This window comes from Peromyscus maniculatus, chromosome 11 (genome assembly GCF_049852395.1).
Source record: "Peromyscus maniculatus bairdii isolate BWxNUB_F1_BW_parent chromosome 11, HU_Pman_BW_mat_3.1, whole genome shotgun sequence".
NCBI lineage: Eukaryota > Metazoa > Chordata > Mammalia > Rodentia > Cricetidae > Peromyscus > Peromyscus maniculatus.
In genome coordinates this window covers 50,355,566-50,382,833 of record NC_134862.1, presented here as the reverse complement: position 1 = coordinate 50,382,833, position 27,268 = coordinate 50,355,566, and the positions used below count along the sequence as shown (strand labels likewise).

At 36.6% G+C, this 27,268-nt stretch overlaps 1 protein-coding gene across 2 annotated transcripts in view; it reads right to left on the bottom strand.

Moving 5' to 3' along the window:
- The window catches only part of Kcnt2 (potassium sodium-activated channel subfamily T member 2), a 354,847-nt gene that overhangs the window by 24,244 nt on the left and 303,335 nt on the right, over positions 1 to 27,268 (bottom strand). For both annotated transcript variants that reach the window (XM_006994959.4, XM_042258262.2), the window contains 3 exons: positions 20,175 to 20,276; positions 17,216 to 17,299; positions 15,974 to 16,102 (listed from right to left, as the gene is read on the bottom strand). In XM_006994959.4, coding sequence (XP_006995021.1) covers positions 15,974 to 16,102; positions 17,216 to 17,299; positions 20,175 to 20,276 — 315 coding nt within the window. The remainder of the gene's footprint in view (positions 1 to 15,973; positions 16,103 to 17,215; positions 17,300 to 20,174; positions 20,277 to 27,268) is intronic.

Sequence of the window (27,268 nt, the reverse complement as noted above, 5' to 3'; positions counted from 1 at the left end):
AAAGAGCTGGAGGAAGGGAAACCTTAATGAGAACATATAATATGAAAACAATCTGTTTTTAATAAAAATATTATAGCAAAATATTTTCCAAAACTCAATTCCATATGTTTATGCAATCAGCCATTCAATCATTATAGAAAATAGCTACTAGTGTTATATGTTACATGTAGTTTCAACATATTTACAGAATTACTGGAGTAAATAGAAAATAAGGAATACCCTACTCTCTAATCTAAAAATGCTTCATGCAAAAACAGCCACATTTTATGACCTTCAGCATATTATGGAGATTCCTATAATTAATGATAATGATACTGAGATTTTGTGAATAACCTACAAAAATACTGAAAATTTTTTAGTGAAATTAAGTTCTAAATCCTGATAGCAAAGATTTTCACTTTCAAATAATAGCTTTTAAGAAATCAATAACTTGTTGGAGTAACTAAGGTATTTTAGCTTCTGGACCTCAACTCCATGTCTGAAAATAAGGTGTTTCCTCTCTGTAGTCTCTTAAATGTCTTTAAGCTCCAGTTACAATTCTACAAATATGAACTTTATTGATGATAGGAACAACCTCCATCAACTGACACTTTTAAATCTATACAGTATAAATGCCAGAGTTCACTAGATTGGTGCACAGCTACACTCCCAACACTCAGGATTCTGAATCAGAATGTTCAGTTTCAACCCAGCCTAGGCTATAGCATAAATTTGAGACTAGCCTACCATATGTCATAAATAAAATACTATCTCAAACAACCAAAAAATGAGTAGCTGAGGAAGAAGGACAGGAGAAAGGGTAGGAGGAAGGGGTGAGTGAGTGAGTGAAGGAGAGTAAGAAAGAAAAAAGAAAAAAATAGAAAGGCATAGAGAAAAGTGAGCACATGAGAAGCAAAGGAAACACATTAATTTAAATCCAGTTTAAGCCTAACATTACACAAATCTGATAAGGAAATAACCCTTGCTATCAAGGAAGCCTATAGCTCTGAAAAAACTAATTTGGGAACTTTTGAAGGAAAAAAAATTGAGTTTATGGAAGAACAGGAGAAAGGCTTCAAAGCAGACAGAGCAATGAATAGTTAACAGGAGCAAGCAAAAAACACAAGAGAAAAAAATGGAGATTTAGATGTGGTGGTATTGTGTTCCCCAAAATATTGTGTACCTTAATAAACTTATCTGGGGTCAGAGAACAGAAAAGCCACTAGTTAGGCAGTGATAGCACATGCCTTTAATCCTAGCATTCCAGAGGTAGAAATCTCTCTGGATCTCTGTGAGTTCAAGGCCACATTGGAAAAAGCCAAGGATGGTGACTCACTCCTTTCCCAGAAAGTGAGCCTTTAATCCTAGGGAGTGATGGTAGAAAGCAGAAAGGTATATAAGGCATGGGGACCAGAAACTAGAAGCATTTGGCTGGTTAAGCATTCAGGCTTCTAGCAGCACAGTTCAGCTGAGAGCCATTGGGATGAAGACACAGAAGCTTCCAGTCTGAGGAAACAGGATCAGCTGAGGAACTGGTGAGGTGAGATAGCTGTGGCTTGTTCTGTCTCTCTGATCTACCAGTGTTCACCCCAATAACTGGCCTCAGGTTTGATTTTATTAATAAGAACTTTTAAGATTCCTGCTACATTTAGAATTTACTCCAGTTGGAAATTCTTGAAATAATTTATAAGACAAATAATGCGCAGGGGCTGAGCGGAGGTTCAGGGGTAGAGTGCTTGTTGTATAAGCAGGAGGGCATGGCTTTATCATACTACCCGAGTTAAAAGCCAGCGAGGGAGGGCGTATGTGCCTGCAACTCCGGTGCCTGTGTGCAAAGACAAGTGGGTTCCAGGGCTCACTGGCAAGCCATTCCAGCTTAAATGTTGAGTTCAAGTTTCAGTGAGAGACTGTCACAAAAATATAAGGAAAAGATGCAATCGAGGTAGACATGATGACACAACCTCTGACACGTACATGAGTCTGAAAAGATGAGTGTACCTACACAAACACACACACACACACACACACACAGACACACGCAAATATGGGAGTTAGATGGGATTGTGACTGTACAGCCTAAGATCCAATTTGTCTTTACCATCTCATGAAGTTCAGCAATTGGAAAACTTTAGGGACTTAAATAAATTTAGGGCCCAAATTGGAGTTTTAAATGGAGACTCCTGAGTTGGCCAACTTCATTTTAAAATGAATATAGCAAATACAAAAGAAAGCCAAACTTAGGCACTTGGCATCAGCTTCCTGTGTGTGGGGGGGGGGGCGGGGGGATGATTCCATCCTCAGTGCCTTGCTAAATGTGAAGGAGATGGGACATCTCACTCATCCTAGATCCCTTGGCTATCAAAGCCTTTGGGAACAAACGAACAAACCATATGAATAGGAGTGTCATCACTAAATGAGAAGAAACATACATAATTGTTGCTTTTCAGTCCTTATCAGGACACTGCAGTAACAGACTACAATAAAAAAATTTACCATGAGTTTGGCAAAATTCAGAGGATCATCTTAACACCAGATGTCTTGGGTAATAAGGCTCATTTACACATTTAAGAGACTTGTATGCTGCTGTCTGTAGCCAGCCAAATTGACTCTTCATGTGGTAAAACAATAAAATTGCTACTTTCTTGCTTCCTAGACATTGAAAATAAAACTTAAGGTCACATAACAAGTCTTCCTGTATTAAATAAACAATACAAGACTCATTGTTATACCATTCCTCATCAAACTCCAGAGACAGTTTAAAGTGGCCAAGACATAGTTCAGATTTCCAAAATACTCAACACTTGGATGTAACACGAATCTTAAAAGGTCTTATTAATTAAAAACAAACCCAGAGCCACATATTGGGGGTAAATGCTGAAAGATCAGAGAAACAAAACAAGCCACATCCAACCTCACCTTGCCAACTTCTCAGCTGAACCTGTTTCCTCAAACTGGAAGCCTCTGAGTCCTTATCCAAATGGATCTCAGATGAACTGCTGCTAAATGCCTAAAAGCTTAAAGGGCCCTAGTTCCTGGTCTTCATGCCTCTTATACCTTTCTGCTTCCTGCCATCATTTCCTGGGATTAAAAGCATGTGTCTTTCCCAAGCAAGACATGAGATCTCAAGAGCTGGGATTAAAGGTGTGTGTGTGTGTGTGTGTGTGTGTGTCACCATGCCTGGCTATTTCCAGTGTGGCCTTGAACTCACAGAGATCCAGATGGATCTCTGCCTCTGGATTGCTAGGATTAAAGGCATGTGCTACCACTGCCTAACCTCTATGCTTAATATAGTGACTGTTCTGTTCTCTGACCCCAGATAAGTTTACTGGGGTGCACAATATATCAACCACACTTGGATATGAGGCAAAGCATCCAAAAGAATTACCATATTCATATCAACTACAGGATACAAACCATAATGCTGTGCTATGTAAATTTAAATTCTGAATGAAAAAGTAGCATTTTAGTCACCAAAGATGTAGACTGAATAATAACAAGATGACTCCACATTTGATGTTACATTTGATTGCTGACAACTCTTAAACCCCAGATCACCTCTTTCTCACTCCAAGGCTAGGGTATGACAGGCCAGTGTGTCTTGTTTTAAAACTAGTGTGACAGTCATGCTCATAGCATTAGAAACTTTACCCTGGGACTGGCCACTCACTAGTCCTTTGTGCTTTTCACTCTCTCATATCACTTTGGGGAGTGTTTGGATTATTATTATCCAAACACTGCCTTATTATCTCTCCTCAAAGCCTCACTAAACGTTCTTAGCACATAGGCAGTATTTTCATTCTGAACATGAAGCAAAATTTGGGCTTGGGACACCCATACCACCTTTGAGGTTGATTGCATTTCTCCCTTGCATTATTCCTGCTCAAACATTATCACCAAGTTTTAGAAAAAAAAAAATTAAACAAACCATGCTCTACACCTCCCATTCTCGTAGAAACTTACAATTTATGAGCAAACAAACATTTATGCAAGCAATAAGGATGAACACTTTGTTAAGTAAGTCAGTGAAACAGGCAACACAAATAAAACTGTGAATAAGGGGAGCTTGTGTAGGAACAGGTGGTATAGAAAAGATCATTCCATTTTCCAAAAGAAACTTAGGACTGGATTCAGGAAGAATGTTGGGAATTATTTTGAAAATTCTTTCAAAATTGATTTCTATAAAACAAATATTATTTACAAGAAAGTACTTGTTTATCAGGGTTTTACAGGTAATTTCATCATGTTTGGTTTCTCCCCCAAATTCTCCTTTATCTTCCCCATCTCCCTGCCTATCCAGTTTTATGTTCTGTATCTCTGTATCTCTTTTAAAAAATAAAAATACTATATCAAGCTGTGAAATAATCCTTCTGTGCAGTGTGTAAATACATGTCTCTATGATTTGTTTAAATCAACAAGCTGATTGGCCAATAGCTGAACAGGGTAAAGTTAGGCGGGAAGGCCACAGTGAGACTGATGGGATGAGGAAGGGCAGAGTCAGGAGACACCAGTCAGCCTCTAAAGAAACAGGACATATAGAAAATGAACCAAGCCATGAACCAAATGACAAAGAATAGATAAGAAATATGGGTTAATTTAAATGTAAGAGTTAGTTAGCAAAAAGCCTGAACTATAGGCTGAGCATTTGTAAGTAATCTTAAGCCTCTGTATGTTTATTTCTGAGAGGCTGTGGGCCAGGAAAACTCTGCCTACATATGGCACCCAACATCCAGGGGCATGCACATCCACACAAAGCCTAAAAATGGTTCTAAATGCACAGAAACAGAGAAAAACTCAGCGTCCTAGTCTCACAGTCTCATGCTAGCTGCAATGCAGAGACATGTCTCCCAACAGTTGCCTACAAGATGGAGCTGGCTGCCAATCACCATAAGCTAAGTGGTGAGGCTGGCTCCTGCAGTCTCTCACATGGCTCCAGTACAGACAGGCTTCAGCTAGCTGCTGCCTGCAGGCTTGAACTATCAGTGCAAGCTCTCCCAGCATGCTGCATGGCAGGTTTGGAGTTTTGCTCATGGAGACAGAAAAGGATTATAAATATGCAGTAAGACAGATTCAGATGGATAAAACTTCTAAACGGGTTACAGTGTGTTTAAAAATGTGCATAGGTTTGGGAGGGAGAAAAGAATGAGCATATATAGTCATAGATTAAAAAAATATAGTTTAAAAAAATTAAATAAAGTCCTTAAAAAGGGAGTAAAGTAATATAAAAGAAAAAAATCCATGTACAGATGAAAAGCACAGAGTGTGAATCCTGTATGTAATTGTGTTGTCTTTGAATTTTTTGGCTGCTAAAAGACACTGGGTTATGAAAACTGCTAGATTCAACCAACATATATATTTGAAAATATCTTGACTTCAAAATTTAAGTCAAAAGATGTGTTATTTTGGAGAGAGGTTATGCTTTTATTTCCACAGGAAATGAGAGGCTATGGATCCTTTCTGGATTGAAGGAAATCAGGTTTGATCAAGGAAGACCCCCTGAAATCCTTATTACAGACATAAAAAAAATAAACCTAAAATAACTACAAGACACATGATACATAGTTTACCTGCTCAAACACATAGCAACGAAAGCATCTTTGGCTGTGTAAAATGCATAGTCTATACTTGAATTAATACAGATATGCATTTTACCTTTAAAAGTTTATATATTTTAAAAACAAGGGGACCAGAAACCAATTTAAAAAGAAACAAACAAATGTACCAGGTGATACAGCATTCAAAACAGCTTCAAGGCAGCTGACTGAGATGATCTAGCCTCAGAGAATACTCCAGCCAAGACCTACCTATTCTCCTGATTTTCTCAAAGTTCCCCCAAAGATGTTAGTGCTCCACAGACAACAGGAAGTAGTCCAGAGATCTAAATCCACATTCCCCCAAAATGGGTTATGGATACTTATTATCATTTAAGGGGAGTTGGTCACAAATTGTTATTGGTAATGGTCAGCAAAAAAGCTGAACAAAGAAGATTAGATTCAAGGATCTCTTTCTGAAAAGAAAAAGTGGGGATATAGAAATGATAGTATAAAATAACAGATTATTGAATCAACTTTTAAAGGAAAAAACTACAAGTCTTAAATATTAAATATTCCACAATGGTATGGGTTTTTGTATATTGATACAAACTTAAATTTCATTTTAATATACTATATGCATATTTCTACTCTTGTTTGGGGTATTGTGTTGATACAACTCATTTAACAGTGTAATGTATAATTAAGATATAAAAATTAATAGTCATCTATAATAATCAAACTTATAGTCATATTAGATATGTTTCCAAGGTTAAACAGATATGTTTGGATAGATGGTCATCAAAGACTTTAAATACCTACAGAATATAGCATTTAATATGTTTTAAGAACATAAGGCTTTTCATGACAATAAGATGTGTCTGCTCCTGGCCGCACCAATCTACTTTAGAGAAGATGTTGGTCATTGAAGAAACTCCATATGGAGTTTACTTTCTCTGTGGCAAAAGTTAGCCACTGGGCAAGAAACTACCCTTGCTTCGATTGCTAACAGTATGGCATACAAATTAGACAAGCAGGCCACAAAACAAAATGACTGCTGAACTTTGCCAAGACAAGGCAGACAAAATTTCCTGCTTCTCAGAAAAATCTGTCAGAGATGCTAGATCCATAGGCCAGAGTTGGATGCCCCAACATTTCAGAGGAACCTTGGGTGACTATCCAGGTAGCTAGATTTTTTTTTTTTTTAATCATTTCTTAGTTTTGGAAGTTGTTTGCTCTCCACTTCCTGTTTACTCAGGAAATATATCCTTCTCAGGTCTTTGATGGACTTGAAGACTGGATAGTCACAGTTTTCCTTAGTTATAATAAAAAGTGAATTAGGTATAAAACTTTAGAGTCACAAAGGTAAGATAAATAATATTTTCTCTTATTTTGCCAAATACAAGTGGACTAGATACTGTAATTGTAATTCTCACTTGATAACTGGATTTTTTTGTATGTAATTTTACTAAGTTAAAATTAAAACTTTCCGGCCGGGCGTTGGTGGCGCACGCCTTTAATCCCAGCACTTGGGAGGCAGAGCCAGGCGGATCTCTGTGAGTTCGAGGCCAGCCTGGGCTACCAAGTGAGCTCCAGGAAAGGCGCAAAGCTACACAGAGAAACCCTGTCTTGAAAAAAAAAAAAAAACAAACAAAAAAAAAATTAAAACTTTCCTTTTATGTAGACAAAAAGAAGGAAATTCTGTGGAATAATCCTTGTGTACCCTGTGTAAATATATATCACTATGATTGATTTAATAAACAAACTGACGGGTCAATAGATGAACAGAATAAAGTTAGGTGGACAAATCCAAACTGAAATTAATGGGATGCAGAAATGCAGAGTTGGGAGATATCAGCCAGCCGCTGAGGAAGCATGATGTATAGAAAATGAGGTAGCAAGCCAGGAGCCAAGTGGCAAAGCACAGACAAGAAATACGGGTTAATTTAAATGTAAGTCAGTTAGTAACAAGTCTGAGCTATTGGCTGAGCATTTATAAGTAATCTTAAGCCTCTCTATGTTTATTTGAGAGTGGATGCAAGTCAGAAAAACTCTGCCTATATTATCTTGAGGAGCAATAAGTAGGAAGAAATTAGGAATATGGGGATGAACAAACCAATAGATTTTCATGGAAACCAAGGAAGAGATGTTTCTCATGTAAAAGATGATGTAAAGGAATGGATAGTAGATGTTTTCAAAACATTTTATATTTTTTCAATTATTATATATTCATGTTATCAATAAAGTTGACTCTTCTGGAGGTACTGAGGCAGAGTAGAATTAAAGAAAAGTTAGCCGGGCGGTGGTGGCGCACGCCTTTAATCCCAGCACTTGGGAGGCAGAGCCAGGCAGATCTTTGTGAGTTCGAGGCCAGCCTGGGTTACCAAGTGAGTTCCAGGAAAGGCGCAAAGCTACACAGAGAAACCCTGTCTCAAAAAAACAAACAAACAAACAAACAAAAAAGAAAAGTCACCAACCTAAGAAAGTAGCATTGCCTGTGGAAGAACTTTTAAAGGAAAGGTTATCCACCTTCCATTCACACAATGAGTCACTGGTGACCCCAATAACAAACTTTTCTAAATAACTTTTATTACATCAGAACTAAGATTCACAAAATTTTCACAACTATTTTGTGTTTTGTGGAATTAAGAAGAATATTTTAATAATTAATGAAAATATCTGATCTATAACTTATGTTTTGACATTTTACTGCATGTGTCATTATTTTGTTCATTGTTTTTCTGATGTAATTAGGGGACTTTCATCATTTCATGCAGTAGACAATTATCCTAATGTCTATGACGGGATGCTTTTTCCTTTCTCCTCAAAAATCTATTGTTCTTTAATGAATATAATCAGCATGAGGATTGGTATCACTGTGCAACTTTAGGTCAAGATATTTTTCACCAATATAACATAATACATATTTTTATATTTCTTTTTTTTTTTTTTTTTTTTTTTTTTTTTGGTTTTTCGAGACAGGGTTTCTCTGTGTAGCTTTGCGCCTTTCCTGGAACTCGCTTTGGAGACCAGGCTGGCCTCGAACTCACAGAGATCCGCCTGGCTCTGCCTCCCGAGTGCTGGGATTAAAGGCGTGCGCCACCACCGCCCTATTTTTATATTTCTTGACCTGTCTCAAGTGGCTATACATCTGATAGGGCACCATTAGTCTGCAGAAAATCAGAAATGGGTTCTTCATCAACCTTAGGCTGCAAAAATCCTTAAAAGTGGATTTCTCAGACCAAACGATTCATTTTTATGTCTAACAACCACCATTAATACAGCCTTAGATCTAAATTGTTTTCTTAATGTATACAAACTTAATATACTGTTGCATTTGTATACATTGTACATGTTTATTCATGTCCACAAGGGCAATTATTAGATATGCAGTTCTTTTGTTTTCAAGTTTTACTTACAAACAAAAATTTAAAAAGTCAAGGGGAGCAATCAGATCAATCATACCCTAAAATCAAATAATTTATATGGTTAAAATTATGATCTTGCCGGGCGGTGGTGGCGCACGCCTTTAATCCCAGCACTCGGGAGGCAGAGGCGGGCGGATCTCTGTGAGTTCGAGGCCAGCCTGGTCTACCAAGTGAGCTCCAGGAGAGGCGCAAAGCTACACAAGAGAAACCCTGTCTCGAAAAACCAAAAAAAAAAAAAAAAAATTATGATCTTACCACTAGCACCTTCATCTTCCTATATGGTTCCCATTATACATTTCCAGTAAAACAAGAGCACACAGCCTAAATCAATACATTGAGTGCACATTCGTGTATAAATAACTCTGTATATGGAATATATATATATATATATATATATATATATATATGTAATTTGGTAGGACAGGAATGCTTTCACCATAATACATCCAGCACATGGAACTCCAGAAGAAGAGAAGAAAATATAAAATTTTTATTTTAATAAAATTTTATCCTAAAATTATGCTAATATCAGTATAGAATTCCACCAGTCATGACCAAATTACCAAACACACAATGTGGACACACAATGAGACACACAGATTGGGGGAGTGTATTCTAATTCCTGTAACCTTTCTAGTACATTGACATCAATCTATGAGGCTGTAGAATAAAATCTTCTGGTCTGTCTGTCTGTCTCTCTTTCTCTTTCATACACACATGTATGGAATAATATATATGAATATGCATTTATAAATATCTGAATTAGGCACACATACATAAAAAGTGGATGATACAAATTTTACAGTTTATGTAAAGAAGCTACTGACAGGGGTACTGGTTATGCCATCACTTCCAGATCATCACTCCTTATAAGTAATTCTGTGATGTGGATAAATATAATTTTTTTACTCAGTTCCTTCCTGCAGAATTTAGCACACACTTGGCAAGGGACAGTAACTGACAGCTTAAATTACACTGATGGCCATGCACAGTGGAAAAGCTATCTCCACGCAGTTTAGTTGCTTTCCAATTGTCTGTTGTTGATAAGTGTGCCAGTGAGAGTCCTAATGAGTACAAGTAAGTACCCAAGGAAGGTAAGGGATGATGACCTGACATTGGGAATGAACATGATGAATCAATGGAGCTGAAAAATAGTAGACACATAAGCAAAAAACACTAGGAAAAAAATTTAAGAACAAAATTGTATAAGGTATCAGGCAAGAATAAAATTATAGAATAACTCAGACTCATGGAGTATATGAATCTAAGTTTTGCTTGGTGTATGTGTGTGTGTGTGTGTGTGTGTGTGTTTATGAGTATATGTGAATAACTATGATTTGGGAGTTGGTGTTGTCTTAATGCATACAAACTTAACATAGTGTTATATTTGTAAACATTGTATGTATTTATAAATATCCAAAACAAATATTCCTAGATACATACATATTTTTATTTTTCATACTTTGCTTTGCAAATTTTTTAAAAGTCAAAGTGAATAACAAGATTCATAATACCATAAAGTTATATAGTTTACATTATTAAAATCATGACCTATTTGACTAATAAGGCATTTTTCAAAATATAGGGTTATTGGCTTTATAAATTACATATCATAAATTGAAATGTATTGACCTGAGCATTCTCTGAAGTAGCATTATTTACTCAAAAATAGTGCACCAGCTGAAATAGAAATAAGATCTATGACGCTGTATAAACTTTTTCAAAGAATATTGTCTAGTGAGCCCTGAACAAATGGCACATTTCTTTTATCTTAATCTATAAGGTAGTACATGTTCCCTCCTTCCTATTCATTATGCTTCACATTCGGTATACCCTAAATTCACACACAGCTACTAAAGGGGTAGTGAAAACATAAATCCAGGGTCCGTACTCAGGGGTTGGACGGAATAAATGGATAAATGATTGATGCCCAGCAACAAGGACAGAAGTATTGCTGAGAATGGCTAGGATGCAGAAGAGGAAAAAATCCAGAAAGAAATCTTCCTGGAAATACTAGGCAGCTAATGTGCACTAATGATTCTTCGTCATGTTGGTAGAGCAAGGAAATGTGGCTGATCTAGCAGTCCTATGCAAGATAGCCAAGAGAAGAGGATCTCAACATTTCAAATTCCCAATGAGGGAAGTGAATCTCTAAGCAGGCCTGAAGGCTTCACCTCAGCTTTCTTACAAATCCTGTGCTTTCCAGTGCATTCTCAGCACTTCAGTGACTACATCTAGCATCACTAAGTATTGTTCTGTTGTAGGATGATAAGATAGACAGAATTTTGGACAGGATGGCCATGCCTATGTTTTTCATGTATAGAATTAGAAGAGCTTAGCTCAAATTAAAAGTAAGTAACTTCCGGCAACAAAGAGGAAATAGTTAAAACTATATGAAGCAGTGGGTGTTCTCAGCTAATGTGCAGAAAAAGATGAGGCTTTTGAAAACAATTACCTAGTTTAGGTTTTTTTTTAGATTGATCCTCAAAGCAAATGCTGTATTCAAAGCAGATTGTGGGAGAAGGAAGGAGTTGCCTAGAACAGTGGAATCTAGTGATAAAAAATAAACATTCTGGTGTCAGAGGGTAGTCGATTCTAAATCCAGGTCTGACACATCCTAAAGTTCAAATATTGTTCAAGGTATCTTCTCTCACTGTCAGTAGTAATACTGCTTTTCTGTATTCAGGCTAACTTCACTTAGCATAAAGTGCCAAGATTTGTCCATGTTGTTTACTTACTTTTTAAAAAGGACAAAATTTCATATTTCCTATTTCAGTAAAGGGTAAAATTGTGCTAACATGGATAAAAACTGGAGAAATTGGGCTGGAGAAATGTTTTTGCAGTTAAGAGCACTTGCTGCCCTTACAGGTGACCTAGATTTGGTTCCCAATACCCACTTAGTGGTTCAGAACTATCTATAACTCTGTGTCTATGGATTGTGCACCCTCTTCTGACCTCTACAGGCACCAGGCATGTACATAGTACATACATACAAGCAGGTAAAACTCTCATACACATAAAATAAACACATCTTTTAAAAAATAAAGAAAAAAAAGGAATGACAGAAATGGAGAAGTTGAAAAGTGTTTGTCAAAGGTACAAACATCTACAGGTCAAATGAATAAATTCTGGAAATGTTACATAAGGTATTGTGAATGCAGTTGATATTAATGTATTATGTACTTGAAATACCCTGAAAGGGATTTAGGAAGAACATTCTTTGCTCATTATTATACATCTCATCAAGTAAAGCAGCTCCTGAGATCTATCTATGTAGACTCAGGCTTCTGGGTCTCCAACCACAGATACCCTGAAGACAAGATTAGAGTTCTCCAGACACTCCCTGAAGAGCAGCTTAATCTTTAGCTTTGGAAAAAATCAAAATAAAACTAGTTTTCAGAAGGCTTAAAGACTGGAACTTTTGAAATATATTTCATTATAAATTTTAATATACAAAATAAAATATGAATACAATTTAGATTTTAATTCCTAAAATATCAAACTTCTGAAAGAATAATTAGTTGATTAAAATGTTTTTTTTTATTCTTAGTGTCTTTCCTTTTAGCCCTGAATTTTTGAATAGATGCCTGCTCATTATATACCTCAGTCCTGTCAGTACAGACTATGAATTTTAGAAACTACAGAGAAAAAAAAAAACAAGAAGTTTGTGACTGCTGGTAGCTATGGTCATTAGTTTCCCAGTGTTTACTACAGTATTATGCAACTGATATATTGAAATTATGAAAGAGGGTCCAAAGTGAATTAATAAATGCAGTCCAAAGTCAAAAGCAACATTATTTTGCAATCTTTTATGGGAAAATAGAAATACACTAACTTGAAAAGGAAGTATCTATGGACCCTTCAGTATGATATGCTTTTTACATGCAGTTCTGAACTTAAGTCTTCATAGTCAATCTCTTTAATAGGTCTGATACACTGAGGAATGAGACAAACAGAGGATACTTACTTGAGATGCTATTTCTCGAGACTGACACAAAGGAGAGAAAAAGAAATACACAAAATGCAGTTTAGACAATGACTGAACCGTACATACATGGAACCACAACAAGGACAAAATACAACATATATCCACATCACACTTTTAAAGCAATTATGTGTTTACTTTTTGTAAGGCTTTTGATCAAAGTCAGATAAGCTATTTTTTTTATGTCTATCAAAGATTCTTTATCCTCAGATTGTTTTTGTTGTATTAAAACTGGCTAAGAATGATATTTATTAAAATAAATGGTAGAAAAATAAATGAACCACTCCATGAAAAAGAGAATATTGTAAATAACCATTTGCATTAAGCGCTTACTATTGGTAATGATACACACAATAGCAATATGACCTAACATTCAGGAACATTATAATTAACAACAATCTGTGTAGATACACAAGATAGGGACTTGTGTATTTATTCTACTGATGTCTTTTTATTGTTGATAAAGATGTTATTTTAATAAAGTTACAAATATAATTGCTTCTATATGCATTTATGAGTAACTTATCATCAGGAAGTCTCCTGAAGTTTTCCTGTTCTCATAAAGAGGGCTTGGACTTGTCTCTACTGAATGTGCCTCCCCATAGGGGACCTTGCCTTCTTGCAGGTGGTAGTGGGAGGTTAGTTGAAAGGAGGAGGCTGGGGGATGGGAGGAGGGAAGAGGGAGATCTTTGATTGGTGTGTAAAATGAATGAAAACAATTTTCTTAATAAAAAAGACTACATCAAAATTCTATCAAAATATACTTTATAACTACCATGACCAATTAAGAAATATTTGTATTACACTGAACATTTATGACCCACTTTTAAAGAATATGTGAAATTGAAAGCCACAGGACAATGAATAGTATTTGGAGACAGAACTGCTGGAGAGTGATTAGGTCATGAAAGGTCTAGTGATCCCAAAATGCCTTGCTTCCTCTGCCTGAGAAGATACGATGTTCAAGAATCCCAAAACAGACTCTTCTCAGACAACAAACCTACCAGTGTATACATTCTAGGCTTCCCAGTCCTTAAAAATGTCATATCAATTTTTCATTAAAAAAGCCTCCTTTTATTATTTTTATTATGTACACAAATGTGTGCCTGTGTGAGAGTATATGCACGGGAGTACATGATACTCCTCTAAAAGATCAGTATGTTGTAGCTAGAGTTTTCCTGCTTTGCCCACAGTCAGGACAAATCTTTGTCACCCGCCAGTCCCACAGCCGCTCAGACCCAACCAAGTAAACACAGAGACTTATATTGCTTACAAACTGTATGGCCGTGGCAGGCTTCTTGCTAACTGTTCTTTTATCTTAAATTAACCATTTCCATAAATCTATACCTTGCCACGTGGCTGTGGCTTATCGGCGTCTTCACATGCTGCTGGTCATGGCGGCAGCTGCAGTGTCTCTCCGCCTCAGCCTTCTGCTTCCCAGAATTCTCCTCTCTCCTTGTCCTACCTACTTCCTGCCTGGCCACTGGCCAACCAGTGTTTTATTTATTGACCAATGAGAGCAATTTGACATACAGACCATCCCACAGCAGTATGTACTCTTTACTTCAGAGCAATCTTTCCAGCCACTGAAGTTTCCATTTTTATAAGCTATTGGATGTATGTTATGTTGCTAAGGAAACCCTAGCCAAACTAAGGAAATGTTAAATTACTTACATATAAAAAGAGTCCCCCTCCCCGTCTCTCTCTGTCTCTCTCCCCCCATAAAGCTCTAAAAAGGTTTAAAAAAGAGTTTTGTTTTCTTTACTATATATTCAAATAATATTTGTATCTGTCCTAAAATTTGTAGCCATATTTGCCAAACTACTCCATGTATTTAACTGTCTTGAATGACTCTCCAGTCAGTTATTGTACAAATTGTTTCTTCTTTGAAAGTGCTTTCTGAAGTGACCCTAAGAGTCTATGTTCAAAGAAAAACTTAAATTTTGCAATAGAGGTGGTAAGAGAGATGTATTAAATGTCTCAGAAACAACAATGAGGTTACCAACAATACTTCATGAAACTTGAACAACATCCAGATGGCCACAGTACATATCTATGTAAATATATAATCATAACTAGACAAAAAAAACCTCAAACTCTATCCTATTAAATGTATGCTGACTATAAAACTCTTCTGTAAGATGAATGAATTTTTTATTTAATCATGAATTTTTTCAGTGATTACTTAGACTGCAAAAATGAGTATTGTTGATCTGGGCCCTATGCTTATGATTTTGCTTAAGAAGAAAAGATCCCACTAGCCAAAATGTCTTTGTGATTTATCATAACTTTGGAGTTTGAAAAGAAATAGTTCAAGAATATCAACCATTTTATATTAAGAAATTATATATATGTGTGTGTGTGTGTGTGTGTGTGTGTGTTGGATAGTATATTTATCAAAAAACTTTATGTAATAACAATCTAATTTGAAAGTTGTATTTTCCTAAGATTATAAAAAATCACCTGGAACCACAAGATATGAAAAAATTAAAATACAGACGATATAGTCTCAGTTGCAGGTGGTCATCAAAAGAGCTCTTTCCATATTAACAGTAGCTAGTTCCTGTTAAAATTACTCTTTTTTCTTAGAAAATAAGACTCTGTTCCTTGACATTTTTTTATTGCTTTACATTAATTTTCAATGTAGAGACGGAGACACATTCATTCTCATGCTTAATGACTTTTCATTAATTAATTAATTAATGGCTTTGCATATGTGCAGCCAGAAAAATATATTTGGAGGCAATTTGGAGGTTTTTTCTATCTCAGAATCTTAGGGAGACATAATTATTTTGACTCTTTAAAATGTTCTAGCAGTGGCTAATTTTAGAAAAGGAGACTAGAACCCAATATCCACAAATGCTAGAAAAGCCTCTCCCTGACAACAATTTCTGAAATAGTTGAGACTTCAGTTATTGAAAATTTACTCTGTGAATTTATGTAGAACTCCTTTTCACTTTCTATTGCATTTGTGTCAAATCAGTTACCCTGTTTATGAATGACTATATTCATAAAGTAAACGTCACAGCAAAAAGGCTTTCATAGTTCCAAACCTCAGATGTCGTTAGTTTCTGAGATTCCGTCCTGTAGATCCCAATGGGAACATCTCCCGTAGAAGAACACAACTTCTGATAGAGTCTGGCATATGTTCTGATCCACAAGTCATCTTCAGTGATTTTCATCTATAATGCATATGAATGAATCACACAATCAATGCTTAGGAATGAAAAACCCAGTGGTTATTTTTCTCTTCTTAAAAGCTGAGTCAATATATATTTTGAAACCTCCAAGCAGTATTTCATAAAAGCTTGTTCACACACTAGGTTTATTTATTTTCACTCCACCTCAGCTTATCCTGGGAGTTCATCCAAAGCCATGAAACATTAAGTAGTCAGTCTGGGGCAACATGGCATTATATCGGTGCAACAAAAGCAGGCAACACAACATAGGTAGTGACCTGGTGTAAACAGTGCAGAAACCTTTAAGATGATGTCATGACAAAATTGACACTGATATTTAGTGAACAGAGTTTTCTAAAGGTAAAAATGTAAGGTACAGAACTGTAGAAATAACATTCCTATCCCACAATCTTCAGTGTTCCTACATGTACACAAGCAAATCTATTGTAGAAGGAGCACAGGGTTACAGACAGGATACCAGAGTTCTCATTCCCCTTCCCTCCGCCCAGCTGCTTGTACATCTGAACCATCAGCAATCTATGGTATGCTACTTATTACACTACTCTATAAAACAGAAGGCTTAAACCAGGTACAATGCCACAGCCTGCTCTCTCTGATACTGCAAAGGGCTGGAGTGGAGGACTCCTTGATTCCAGGAATATGATGACAGTCTGAACAACACAAGATCCCATGAGAGAGAGAGAGAGAGAGAGAGAGAGAGAGAGAGAGAGAGAGAGAGAGAGAGAGAGAGAGAGAGAGAGAGAGAAAGAAACAATATTAGGGTTGAATGCCAGAATCATCCTGCTCATGGACAATGTAGCAAGTCTTGGACAATTGTCAATTTGTCAACATCAACACTGAGAGTTTTTACTCGGTTTGATACAGAATGGATTTGTTTTTGCAAGGATATTAACTGAAATGCTTGGTCCACAAAAGCAGCATACACTACATTTAATGTTTAAGGGTTTATAATGGATTAGAAGACCCCAGATGCAACACTTTGGACACAAATGAGGAAATAAATGTGATTGTAGATGAGTCACCAAAAGCACATGGTAGATAGATCTCCAAACCTTCTATCAGAATTCTCTTCTCTTCCATACATAGTTAACTTACAGAACAAAGAAACCCCGATCCTGGTATGGTGTCCAGTCCCAACAGAAGTCTGGTGATAGAAATCATATAATCTTTCACAAATGACTGCAATATAAGCAAAATATGTATACATTATGTATGTGAGGTACATAGAACAGTGAGGAGGGTAAACACAAATATTTCTAAAAAAATATTTATATCACTTCTGCAAGCCTCAATAAAATGAGCTAAAATACATTTCAACTTTTCAATAGCCACTTATAGTTAAGCTGATCCTAAAGAAATATATGAAATACTTGTTATTTAGAGATAATAGGCATGATTACATTGGCTTACTAGACATGATACTAACAGTTTATATGGCTTAAAAACAACACAAAAGTCTCTAAACTGAAATAAGATGGTGAAATTAATAACTATTAAAATAAGGTGTTAAAATATTTCAACCAATCTTTTCTCTAAGATTAAGCTACTCAATGGTAAGATAAAAACTATTTCTAGACTTCTCTTTATTATTCTTTATTACATATATTCATTCCCAAACTACTCTATGTTAAAATAAATCTCTTTAAAAAATCGTACTTTCTTAAAATAACAACGTATATCACTTAGCTATAGGAAAATAAACTATACTATTAGCAAGTATATACAGACACCATCATCAAAAGCCATCCCTAGGAGTGGGATGCAGCTTGTTTAATATGCACAAGGCTCTGGAGTCCAATCTCAGCATCAACAAAAGATGAAAATCATTCTCAACAGTTCAGAAGTCATTATAATCAACCAAAAATCCAGGAGAATACAAATTATTTTCTAGAATTTGCTAACTCTGAAATCCTCTAGTTAGGTGTAAAATAGTAAAACAAAGTTGTAAATTGTAGCTAGAAAAAATTTAAGTGAAATGGAAAAGTTTACCAAAACAGAAATGAATCTAATCCAGCAAATAAGTTTTGTGGTATCATGTGGTATTTCTCTCAGCTGTATAAATACACATTCAGACAGATGCAGTATATATTGGATTGAAACCTGATGTATAGCACTGACTCTGATATAATTCTGAACTTAAAATACTACATTTATTTATTAATCTATCTATTGGTACATGTGTGCCACAGAGTGCCTGTGGAAGTCAGAGGGAAACTTTGGCAGGTGGATTCTGTTCATTGACAACATGGGTCTCTGAATTGGAACTCAGGGCTTCAGGTTTCACCTTATCAACTGCACCATCTTGTCGGCCCTAATTCAAAACTTTCAAATTCTAACTGAGCCTTTCAGCAGAAGTTTCAACAAACTACTAACTTCCTTGTGTCCTTGATAACAGGAAACAAAAATCAAACCAAAGTAAGCTTAAAAACTGGTCTCCACTTCCATGGTTACATTCTATCACATGGACATAGGAAGGACTCTCCCTTCAGAATAGTAGCTGAGCACCTCTCTGTGATTGATACAAACTCTGAGCTTGAAGATTTATGGATACCATCTCAGTTGAAGTTGAGAATTTGCATCAAAGGCCTGCTCTTCAAGCACACTTAAAATAAAAGAAAGAAAAAAAACTAGGTTGTACTTTTCTCTTCAAGAGTTAAGCACATGCATATTTGGGGTGCTTGGGGGTACTGTGCCTCCTGGGTTAGTCAGATAAATTATCTGGAAACATTGTTACAAAACATTAATGCTGCTTCATTGTTTGCTGTGGCACCTCTCCAGCATAAGCAGGCTGCTCCTGACACAGGTAAGCACACTCAGGGACAGTTAGCCTAGACGCCAGCAGAAACTCTCCAGATAGCTTTGGATTCGTTCAGTCAGGCAGTTGTAGAAGAGTGCAGCAAATACATAATCAAAAGCAATGTGGACAATAAAACATGAAGGTGCTGAACTTGAAACTGATGTTATGAAATCCTTCATGAATATACGTTTTTTATTTTAAATGGAAATGCTTATTGATTATATGAATAACGAGAGAACAGGAAACATTACTATTAGCTGTGGGCAGAAACAAACAAAAGCAGACTATGATATATGTTTGTGTGAAAATATATGGATTTTTTTTATTGCTCTGGATTACTGTACAGTGCATAAACAGCAGTGTTACTTTGGCATTCAGGAACTAACTAAATGACTCTGGGTTGTAAAAAATGTTTCTTCTGTTTATATAAAGTGAGCAGAAATGATCAGATACTTAAATACCTTCAGTTTATAATACTTGCTATTTTGTTTAACATCTGAAAAAAAGTACTATAAGCAAAGCTACTTTTGGCTTTTTGCTATTTTTCTTTTAAAAATCAAGTGGTTCAGAGACATGCTTGGGATCATAACAAAGTACATTAATACATTTCACAGGAAACTGATATCCAGGAACACCAAGAAATAATTTTAATACACTATTTTATTTTTATAATTGTTATTGTTATTATTGATAGTGAGGAATAAGGGAGAGAGAAAGAGAGAGACTCAGACAGGCAGTCAAAGCCAGAAAGACAGAGATAGAGATAGACAGCTCACAAATGCATGTCTAATGAGATGAGAAAAACAGGGCACATATGTATACACATATATATGCACTTTTACTTAATCTTTTAAAAATTGCTTCTTTTATTTTTGAGATTATAATTACATTGTTTACTCCACTTTCTCCCTTCAAACCTTCCCATATACCCCTCCTTGCTTTCTTTCAAATTTATGGTTGTTATATGTATTGTACATATATGTGTATAAATATATCCCTAAATACAACCAGCTCAGTCTGTATAATATTACTTGTAAGTATTTTTCAGGTCTGAGAACTTAACATCAGATCATATTTTTTTAAAAAAAATTGAATAAAATGTTTCATATCAGTATTTATGTGATTAAATAACATGGAAACATACGAAACTGTTTCAGCACAACTTTTAAAAGTTCAAAGTATCACTACCACTCATTTTTACTTAAAATCTAAGTGAAATATGAAAGAACCATTTCAAAGGAACAAGAGAGCGCATACCTGATACAGAAGCGTGTCCAACATGCTGATGCTGAACACTCGTCCAGCCGCGAAAGGCAGTCGGAACATAAAGGCCAGGTTAGAGCCTCGTTCTCGCTCTTTCTGTTCAGGGTCAGAGGGAGAGGCTGTGAGCATCTATATTTTATGCACTGCTGTGTGGGAAAATTTTCTTAGCAAATATAAAAAATATATATTCTTATTCAAATATTAATGATAAATATGCCCTGCCTTCTTTTAAAATTGCTTCTTGTGAATGTGCATGTGACTATATGTACATGTGTGTGCTTAAAATGAAATTTTAAATATGTCCTAATTTTTATTAACAACATTTTTAAATCTGTTAGAATATCACATAACTCAGAATGTTAACATCTTCAAGTATAAACATTTGTTCTTGCTATCATAGATGACAAAATTAAACAAACAAAATAAAAGAGTTGAATTTAATATAAGCAGTGGTTAAAGTTAACATACTTTATCATGATACTTAGATTTGTCTAAAGCCTAACTGGCAGGGTTATGACATCACTGGGTTGAGAAGCAAATTTCATTATACCACAAGAAGAGTTCTCACGAAAGGGATCAGTGCTCTACCAATCAAAGTCCTTCTACCATGTGCCAGCTTTGAACAAAAATGTGTGCCTTCGCTGTTTCCCTCCACAGCAAACACCTTAACCTGGGACTCTTCACACTCCACAACTGAGAGAAGTAGATGTGTCTAAGCTCTCTAGTCTATGGTACATCGGGGTAGCAGATCAAACTGAAAAGGTGTACCACACCCCATCTGATCCTCATGATCTCTTTCACACACATATTTACAGAGACGCTCCTTGACATTTTCAAAAGAAAGCTTTTGTACATTAAGAATGCATGTGTATTACACTGCACAGTAATCTCTTTAAACATAACTGGATGCATGGTACAGACTTGAGAGGTTGAGGCAGGAGGAGCAGAAGCTTGAGAACATCCTCTTTTACAGAAGACCTTGCCTCACAACAAAACAAACATCTATTATCTTCTTATTAAGGGCAGAAACAGAAACGAAGAGCAAATGTTACATGTATTAACAATTGAAAGAGGCACTGTAAGAGAGCAAGTTAATCTTGTCCTTACCACTCATTAACTTCAAAAACACCATTGCTTTGCTGTAAGCTTTACTAGGGCAGACTGACACAGTTATGTGAATAAGAAATCCCCTTCTTAAAGAAACTGAAGACCCCATTTTTAACGTAGCATATTTTGGGGATCTCAGAGAGAAAGAATCCCTCATATTCTCTTCTTTAAAATGAGTTGGGGGCCATGTTCATAAAAACAAATGCAAATATGCCCCCAAATGAACCTGTATCTGAGGGATGTAAACTACTGCAAACACTGTGACAATTGTTCTCAACCTGTGGGTCGTGACCCATATAGGTGTTGTAAATTAGATATCCTGCGTATCAGATATGTACACTACGATTCATAGCAGTAGCAAAATTACAGTTATGAAGTAGCAAAAAGAAATAATTTTATGGTTGGGGGGTCACCACAACAGGAGAAACTGTATTAAAGGGTCACAGCTTTAGGAAGGTTGAGAACTGATGCACTATGGGAATCAATATGGTGGTTTCTCATACAGTGAAAACATAACTTCATTAAGGTGCTTCTGTACCATGTCTCATACCCAGTGGCTCTAAGTGAACATACCAGAGAGTATTTACACCTCCAATGTTCATAGCTTCGCTCTTCACAATGAAAACAGAAATATTTCACGCTGTCCATCAATAGGTATGTGGATAAAGAACATGAATCCAACCCAGATTTCCTCCTGCTTCTTCATTGTGTCAGGAAACTACTGATTTTTTTTTCGGAGCTGAGGACCGAACCCAGGGCCTTGCATTGCCAGGCAAGCACTCTACCACTGAGCTAAATCCCCAACCTCAAATTCCTCATACTCCCTTTTGTATCTAACCTTAAATCCGCTCACGAGTTTAATGTGAATACTACTAGGTCAACCTCGATCATGAACATCCTATCATAGAATCACAACTTAACAAGTAAATCCTGGTCAAAGATGACTAATTTATCAGTGAAAGAATGTGATGACTCCCTCCATAGATTATGTATCTATCAATTTTTCAAAATCTACCACTAGTACAGTGTTATTTTATTTCTTCTGCTAAATTCTACTGCTTTAACACTAGCTAGATTTCAAATATGACATTTTCCAACCTCAAATCTTTGTTAGCACAAGACAGACCCCATAAGCTGCTAATTAATTCCTCCTTCCTGGCAGCTCAGTGTCTGTTTATATATTGAGTCCATTTACCCTATAATTAGACTTTTCTAGGCCTTCCTGGAGAGTGCAAAAGCAGGAATTCTGTGAATTAGAAAAATGTTCCTTATTCACAGAATTAGAAATGTTTTGATCTTCAAAATGTGTTGTCAAACCAACTTTAATCTCCCACCAGCTTAGTGGGTCAGTGTTGATGTGCTCAGGTAAACTGTGATTTCTTCACGCAGATTAATCCTGCTGGACTACTTTTCTAAGGCCAAAGAATTTCCTGTAACTTTATAAGAAAAAATAGGTGATGCCTAAAAATACCTAGTTTCACATGATTCTCCATTTCAATCACATTATTAAAATCCTTTTCCAAATTTTATGATTGGTGGAGATTTCCATTTGTTAACAATGATGAACAAGTAGTGCATTATGACATGGCTTGGTGATCTACAGAAACATATATCAGGGTGATGCTCCTTTGTTGTGATGCACCTTGAATATTGTACTTCGTTATGTGATATTTTGTTTGTGTTCCGACAAATAAAGCTTGCCTGGAGACCAGAGGGTGGAGCTAGCCACTAGTTAACCATAGAGGTCTGGAGGTCTGTGCAGAGAGGAGACAGGAAGTGATAAGGCAGGATAGAGACAGAATCCTGGCCCTTTTGGACTGGAGGAACAGAAGAGGAAGAAAGTCACTGGTGGCTGCTATGGTGATATTTTATTTGTACTGAAATGCGATTTTAATTTTATGTTAATAAATAAAGTTGCCCTGGGGTCAGAGCTATTAGAGCCATAGCAAGAGCGTGATGGTTAGAAGAGCTAGGTAGATTTCTGTGTGTTCAGGGATACAGCCAGTATTGGAGACATATGCCTTTAAGACCTGGAGGGCGGTACTTACAGGCAGTGATGAGGCAGTCATGTGGTTGGGTTTACAACCAATGAGAAGGCAGAACAGAAAGACTATTTAAACACAGACAAACAGGAAGTAGCTCTCTCTCGGGGAAGTTAGGAGCACTGCAGGAGGTAAGATTTTATCTCTGAGCTCTGACCTCTCGGCTTTCTCTTTTACATTGGCTCTGTGTTTTTTATTTTAATAAGACGATTGGTTACATCTACATCTGGCGCCCAACATGACAAGAATCCATTAAAAACTGCTTGGGGCCGGCTCTCTAGCCCAAGCAGCCGGCTCCCTAGCCGGAGCAGCCAGCTCCCTAGCCCCGGCCCAAGGTCTGCTTGGCCTCAGGCCGGACTGTGAGCTGCTTGCTTAAAGCCAGTGCTACAAACAGCTCAGGCCTGCCCTGCTAAACAGGGCCCCTGCCTGTAAAGCCAAGCCTTGACTCAGCTCAAGAGGGAACAAGTGGCTGGATTTAAGCTTTAGCCAGCTACGCTTTCCCTTTCACTTTCACTTTCGCTTTCGCTTTCGCTTTCGCTCTTGCTTTCTCTCTGTCTCTCTGTTTCTGTCTCTCTTGCTCTCTGGATTCACACCTAGGACACTAGGTGGCTCTTTTGAAATTCGCTCGGATTTCTACTGTTCTACGCAGATTTGGTAAGTCATAAAGGAAACTATTTAAAAGACAAATTTTTTCCACATTTAAAAAAATGGGTTTCCTGTGTACATTGGAAGAAAATTGGGTTTTGTTTGAAATTTTAGGCAGTCTGACAATGGAACAACTATATGAAAAGATTAGTATTATGGGAATTATGCAGTTTATCACCATGCTTATTCTCATTTTACTATTTAAAAAGATAGTCGATTTAAGTGCCAGGATAACAGCTTTAGAAAAACCTGTTAAACCTGTAAAAATTCAGACAGGAGAAATTAACAGTGAAGTTGGTTCAAGTTTGGATCATAAGGTTGCAGAAAGAAAGCCTGTTTTCACACAGTCACCCTTAATTTATCCTGTAACCGTACAGCAGATGCCTGATCAAATGGCTACACAAAATATTTGGGCTCCAATTGAACTGATGGATTTTAAAAGGTTTAAGGAGGCAATAGTATCTTATGGCATGCATTCCCCATATGTAAAGCAAATGTTAAACTCTTGGTCAACATATAATAGGATTATACCACAGGACTGGCGGGACCTTGCACAAGCTGTTCTGGAACCCAGCCAGAGACTTCAATTTCTAACGTGGTTTAAGGAGGAAGCTAGAAACGTAGAAAAACAATGGACGGATAAAGGAATACAAGTTTGTCAGGATCAGCTTATTGGAGAAGGCCAATATGCTTCAATACAAACACAATGTTTATATGATGTTCAAACCGTAATTTTATGTCGAATGGCAGCCTTGAATGCATGGGACAGAGTTGAGGAACCAGGAAAAAAACCTGAGTCATTCACAAAGGTTATGCAAGGCCCAAAAGAATCTTTCACAGATTTTTTAGAAAGACTGGCTTCAGCAGTAAACAGAATGGTCTCAGGATCAGAAGCTAGTAAGGCAATAATTGAAGCTTTGGCATTTGAGAATGCGAATGCAGCATGTAAAAGAATAATCAGGCCGTTAAAGGCAAGATCTGCACCTTTGGAAGATTGGATTAGAGAAACAATTAATGTTGAGGTTGATGAGCATGATGATACGTGGGTAGGAGAAGTAATTTCAAAAGGTTTGAGGAGTGTTAGATGTTTTGGGTGTGGAAAGCAAGGACATTTTAAAAGGGACTGTAAACAGGTCATTCCTAGAAGCAATGTTTCTTCAAGGAACAATGGCAATAGAATGCCCCTTCCTTCTGGAGTATGCAGAAGGTGTGGTAAGGGAAAACACTGGACCAACGAATGTAGATCAACAAAGGACAGACAGGGTAATCCTTTGCCTCAGTTTTCGGGAAACTCCCGGAGGGGCCTCATGCAGGCCCCCATAGCAAAACCAGTTCAAACCTTTCCTGCAGCTGTAGAGGAAATCCCTGCTCTGAGCGATTAAATAACCAAATGACTATTGGAATAAATCATGCTGGTCAGGATGATGAAACAGAGAGAATAGAAAATTCAGGAGAAAACATAAAGAAAATTTTTTAGCAAACTTCTATTAATGAACAGAGACCAAAATTAATGATAAAAATAAATGGTGTTTTGTTGTCTGGTCTGGTAGACACAGGTGCGGACATTACCATAATTGCACCAGAATTTTGGCATCCAGCTTGGCCTCTTCAGGAGGTAAACGTTCAACTGTTAGGAATTGGGACATTATCTGGAGTGAAACAGAGTGCAAGATGGCTGGAATGTATAGGTCCAGAAAGACAGAGAGGAAAATTAAAACCATATGTCGCTAACATAGCTATGAACCTGTGGGGTCGAGACTTGTTGCAACAATGGAATACTCAGATTAAAATCCCTCCAATCTCAGAAACAAATCATAAACTAGCACATGTTGCTGAGAGAAATATTAGAAGGCATTATTTTGAGTGGTCACCAGCCATCCATATTATACAGGAACAGGGCACAACAACTGATAATCTTCCAAAAATACCAACAGCTCTACCTTTAAAATGGTTAACAGACAAGCCTGTATGGGTCCAGCAATGGCCTTTAACAACAGAGAAACTCCAGGCTTTAGAAGAGCTGGTAGAAGAACAGTTAAATGCTCAGCATATTGAACAGTCAACCAGCCCTTAGAATTCTCCTGTATTTGTTATTAAAAAGAAATCTGGTAAATGGAGAATGGTAACAGACCTTAGAGCAATTAACAAAGTAATTCAGCCAATGGGCTCTCTACAATCTGGAATTCCTTTGCCTACTCTGTTACCAAAAGGATGGCCTCTCATAGTTATTGATTTAAAAGACTGTTTCTTTTCAATACCCTTACAAGAAAAAGACAAAGAAAGATTTGCTTTCACAGTGCCTACTTATAATAATTCTCAACCGGTTAAAAGATTTCAATGGAGGGTCCTCCCACAGGGAATGTTGAATAGCTCAACTCTGTGCCAATAATTTGTACAACAGCCATTGGAAGTGATACGTAAAAAATTTCCTAAATCTATAATTTATCATTATATGGATGATATTTTACTAGCTGACTCAAATGCAGATACTTTAGAAATAATGTTTGAAGAAGTCAAGAAAATTTTGCCTTGCTGAGGATTACAAATTGCTCCTGAAAAAATACAAAGAGGGGATTCTATTAATTATTTAGGATATAAAATAAAGCTACAAAAAATTAGACCCCAAAAGGTGCAAATTCGGAGAGATAGACTACAGATTCTTAATGACTTTCAAAGATTATTTGGAGATATTTCTCATCTACGAACTATTGTTGGGGTAAAAAATGATGAACTGACTAATTTGTTCAAAACCTTAGAAGGTGACAAGGACTTAAATAGTCCAAGAGAATTAACACCTGAAGCTGAGAAAGAATTGGCCTTGGTAGAAAAGAAAGTACATGAAGGGCATGTGGATCGTATTGATCCAAAGCTGGATTGCATTTTGGTTATTTTACCTTCTAGGCATTCTCCTACTGGAATATTAATGCAGAGGGAAGATATTATATTGGAATGGATATTCTTACCAAATAAACCAAATAAAAAATTAAAAATTTATGGGGAAAAAAATCTCTGACTTGATTTGGAAAGGAAAATTGAGACTTCCTCAATTAGCAGGAATAGACCCAGCAGAAATTGTCGTACCTTTAACTAAGGAGGACATTGAAAAATTATGGACAGAAAGTGAACCTTGGCAAAGAGCTTGCAGTAATTTTTTGGGAGAAATTAACAGCAAATATCCCAAAAGCAACAGAATTGATTTTATAAAGAGAGCTGAATGGATCTTACCTCGAATTATACAGCAAAAACCCATATCTGGAGTTCGTACATTTTATACAGATGCCAATAAACAAGGAA